Source organism: Raphanus sativus, chromosome 4, assembly GCF_000801105.2.
Source record: "Raphanus sativus cultivar WK10039 chromosome 4, ASM80110v3, whole genome shotgun sequence".
Taxonomy (NCBI): domain Eukaryota; kingdom Viridiplantae; phylum Streptophyta; class Magnoliopsida; order Brassicales; family Brassicaceae; genus Raphanus; species Raphanus sativus.
The window spans coordinates 29,333,511-29,338,260 of NC_079514.1; the positions used below are offsets into that span (position 1 = coordinate 29,333,511).

At 33.3% G+C, this 4,750-nt stretch overlaps 1 protein-coding gene across 1 annotated transcript; it reads right to left on the reverse strand.

Annotated features, from left to right (window-relative positions):
* Nucleotides 1-978: 978 nt before the first annotated feature.
* Nucleotides 979-3,757, reverse strand: LOC108831621 (F-box protein At4g00755-like). Its single transcript, XM_057007526.1, has 6 exons — nt 3,411-3,757; nt 2,309-2,417; nt 1,885-2,223; nt 1,680-1,804; nt 1,495-1,601; nt 979-1,397 (listed from the first exon to the last, which is right to left on the reverse strand). The coding sequence occupies exons 1-6, from the start codon at nt 3,498-3,500 to the stop codon at nt 1,109-1,111; spliced, it is 1,059 nt and encodes a 352-aa protein (XP_056863506.1). The 5' UTR covers nt 3,501-3,757; the 3' UTR covers nt 979-1,108.
* Nucleotides 3,758-4,750: the final 993 nt, after the last annotated feature.

Genomic DNA, 4,750 nt, shown 5'->3' on the forward strand with positions numbered 1-4,750 from the left:
TTTGTCATGCATGCATAAGCACCGCATCGATTTCTAGACAACTTTTTTTAACATGGTTTAGTATAAAATGTGACATGGTTTTCACCCTATCAGACATGTACAATTTCATTTATGAAGTTTACATTTTTGGTAAGATTCTTAAAATATAAAAATAAATTCTATGTATTATCATTAGTAAATATTTTCATTAGTAACATAACTATAAATATATAAAACATTTCACACCAACTTTATAATTTAAAAGTAAAATTTTTGTAGATAATTATACTTCTATTATTTATGAAGTTTGTATTTTTTTAAAAATAAATTAGTAAATTAAATTTTCTTACTTGAATGTATTTTAACTAAAATTAATTAATAAATTTAATTTATAATACTAAAATTTAACTAATTTTAAAATATTAATTTTTTAAAACCAAATAAAAATAAACTACAAATAATTATTTTAATTTTTTCATACTGATAAAACTAAATTAAAATATATATTAAATTTGAAATTAATAAATAGCTATAATTTTTGGATATTTTTTTTAAAATATTGCCGCTACTGCACGGCTGCGCTTAGTTCATCCAATATTTAGTAGAAGGAACTATACTTTCCTTTTTGGTCCGTAAATGAAATTTATATAAACTTTGAGACCTCTAAAAAAGAGGCTTCTTCATAAACTGAACTGAAAATTCTGTATCTGGTATACATGTGTGAATCCAATCATCAACAGCTCGGACCAAAAAAATCATCAAAGATTGTCGGGAACCTTTTTCACACCAAATTTGCTTCTTGAGGTTTCTGAACACACACACATTGTGCCTCTGCTTAAGCTATGGGGACAAGAAGAAAAAAATGGTTTTGGTTCTTTCCCTCTGATAATCACAGCCTCTTACACCCGAATACACAGATCCTAAAGTCACATAAAAAAACTGAAAACAATTTTACAATCAGTATACTGCACAAGATATTAAACCCAGCAGACTGTTGTTTTCCCGGATGCTGACTAGTAAATTTCAGGGAAACAGAACACATGCCATTGTAACTGACTAGTAAACATAATATTTTGAAACAACATTTTGGTGAACATGCTTACATGCATCGAAGTTTACAATTGAGAAACTATACATCATTTGAAACAAACATACGAGACAAAGATAGTAAATACAAAATCTTGACATGACTCTCCAGAAACAATCCACACCGCTCACACATTGTTCCGTCCTTCAAGAATTCCACTAGCTTTGGAGTTTGAACATCATCACCCACACGAAGACGAGCATCAAGTATATCAAGCTCACTCTTGACCTTTGGGTCCAAGTAAGTGATAGCTTGCAGCGCCAAGTCCCTTGTCGGAGAAAGTCTAAATGAGCTTCCAAGATCTCTTCCCTTGACATGGATATACGAGACCCTGAAAGTAAATCATACAAAAAATATTATTTTGGAAACAAGATAGAAGAATGTACAGACACAAGGCTAAGTTAGTGTTTGGTGAGAAGTAAAGTTACCCCATATGGTATAGACCATCAGATGATATAACCGGTTCATGAAACTCAACCACCAGAAACTTGCGGATGCAGATAAGAGGTTTCCTGAGACTAAATTTCTGGCACCTCTGTGTTACAAAAAAAGACTAAGTTAGAATCTGAACCAATAAAGACAACATGAGAGAACGCATCAAGACCTCACTCACATTCTGAGTCATCGGAAAGAAAGGTGTGGCAAAAGTCGTAGTGAAAACACCTTCTTCGTTCATATCGCCAAAGATGAAGCGAACAGAACGTGTTCCATAGACTGGAGAGACCGGTAGGCTAGGATCTAACAAAATAATGTGAGGTTAGGTCTAGTATCAGTCAATAAACACATAATGAAGATCAAGAAACAAAAAAAAGACTTACAAGTTGGTTCTAGGTATATCATGATGCTACCAACGAGAGACAACTCAGTCAGCTTATACATGAGCCATTCTGTTCCCTCCGATGGATCACTTCGTCCTCTGCTCATCCAAGGACCCGCCAGCATATAGTCATGGACGGTGTTAGAGATGTTGTCATATACATCAACATGATGATGAGACGATGCCTGTACTGCTTCAGAGAGGCAGTTAATCCTAGGAGCATACTTCAGTGCTCTGATTAGCAATGCATAATCAGGGTGCTCGTTGCTGAAAGTGACTCCAGTGTTAGCTACATCTACCATCTCTCGAACTATGTCTCTCATGAACGGATTGCCACTCACTGCAAAGAAGTTCCAGTTATTAGACTGACTGAGCTATGAAAAAGCATTTAATATAACAAAATAAAAGAAAATAAGAACACCTACCAAACTGGCACCAGGAACGTGAAACAAGACAAGCACGCATGAGATCAGACGGACCCAAAAGCGAAAAGATCTTCAAGTCCAGTTCTTCTATAGTTGTAAACTCCATTATCTGCGGGGAAAAACAGAAACCAATAAAAGCTGAGAAAACAAAGACGGTGACGATGTCACAGTAATCTAGTGGAGATGCTTTTATTAGAGAAATGGATGCAAGGTTAATTTCTCTGGTTTCGACATAGGAACCCACAGCATAAATACAAAACTCATTTATTGAATAGGCTCCCATAGTTTTTAACTTTTAACTCTTTCACGTAACTTTTGATAATTAATGAATTCGTGTGTTTTAGAAAAAAAATATACAACTCATTTATTGAGTATAAAGTATAAACAACAATATAAGTACAAAATTCATTTATTTCAGAAGAAAAAAGAAAAAAAGGTACAAAATTCATTTATTGAGTTTGAACATAGCACCTCCATCTCTAGTATTCAGAGGAGATGCTAAGCAATAAAAAAGAAAGAGAAAATTAGTTAGATTGACTCTTATGTGTTAGTTAATTACATGACCAACTCTGAGTAATTTAAACATAATCGTTAACGGGGTTAAAGACATAAAACCCCTTATTCTCCCAAAAACAAAAGAGCTTTTTAGGGTTCAGGCAACTCAACCCCTTTTCTCGACGACGGCCAATTAGCTTTTCTCGTACATCTGTCTAATTTCGTTATCTTGGTCCACAAAGACCATAAGATCCATGGATCTCTAAAGTTCGGTTGCAGAATTTAATCCAAAGGCAATCTTGTATGGCTACTACTTAACTTTGGAAAAAAAAGAAAAAACTTTGGAACAGAGAAACAAAGTCCAGCTTGTATTTTTAATTCTCGTGCAATGCGATTTTTAATTATGTGTGTTTTGCTGTAATGTTAACAAATCCCTTCTTCGGAAACATGTAGCTCAACTCGCCATCATAAATCTGTGTATTGACATTGTTGTACATATGAATGAAATCTTCTTAACTTGTTTGGTCTACAATCTAAACCGGTTATGTCTAAAAATGTGTTTTTTTTAGCCTATGGAACTTGTATGCGTACTAGAAAAGATTAATACCGGATTGTGCGCGTGCTGAAGTAGATAAGGACTGTGCTCAGTGGCTAGGCGATTGGTATGTTTCGGAGATGTTGACGAGGTCGACGCCATGGCCAAGATCTTGCCTGATGAAATGGGTCTCGAGAGAATCGGGAAAGAAAACGAAGGACGATTTGTACGGACAATGATTCTTCTTCTGGGTAACGAAGAAGACAGAGTTGTGATGCTGCGAGAAGCGAAGCGGTGGAGGATTGGGGAAGACAACAACAACAAGTGAAGACGTATTAGGGTTTTGGTTTAGTTTTTTTTAGAAGATTCGCCATGCGAGCGTGGAGAGGTTCAGACGCATCTTTGCTTTTGTTGGATACTTTTATTGTCTGGCACGTGCAGACAAAGACAAGAACAAGGATACTGGAGGATCAAATGCTATCATATGACCCACTTGGGTATAAAAAATCTATTACAAACTTCTTTTCATTTCATTTTCTTTTTGATTTAAATTTAATATGGAAAATAATTAAGCAAAATGTCCCTAAAACCTGAAAACTTTAAATTATTTACCAATCCAACCAGATATAATTAAACCCAAACCCATGTATCTAAAACCCGGCCCAAATTTATTTAATTATCTATCCTATTAATTAGTGAAGTACAAATGGGAAATTACCCTGACTTCTTCTCATTATTTACAATACACTGCCACTGATTTTAATTCAATAGATTTTGTTATTTGTCCAACTCATTTACGTAGGCCTTACACTTGTAAAGCCCATTCCGTTTATTTACAACATTTCAAATGAAATTCATTTTTTTTATTAACATATAACTGAGTATATTACTATTTTATATCTAACCATCTCCACTCTCTAACCAAAATTTAATATACACATGAAATCAGTTAAAATGAAATTGAATCAAAAGTTTATATAATCCATTAGCAAATTCACATATGAATAACCTAAAAGCCAAAACTAATATATGTAAAAAAATTTGTACATTTTAGAATCTTTCTAAACCGGACATTATGTACTACAATTAGGGGGTGTTCAATCCAGATATCAGTTCGGTTTCGGTTCGGTTTTTAGGGGTTTTCGGTATTTCGGTTTATAAAAAATAGATACCATATTTAAACCATATTTACTTTGGTTCGGTTTATATACTGTCGGTTTTCAGTATATTCGGTTTTATACTAAAAACCATAAATATATTTATTTTTGAAAATATTTTATAACTTTACTTTATATGATTAGATATCAGCTTTAATATAACATGTAAATGTTCCAGATTTTAAATAGACTATTTTATGTTTTTATTTTACTATTTAAACAATTAGTAAAAGTATTAACTTAATAATAATAATA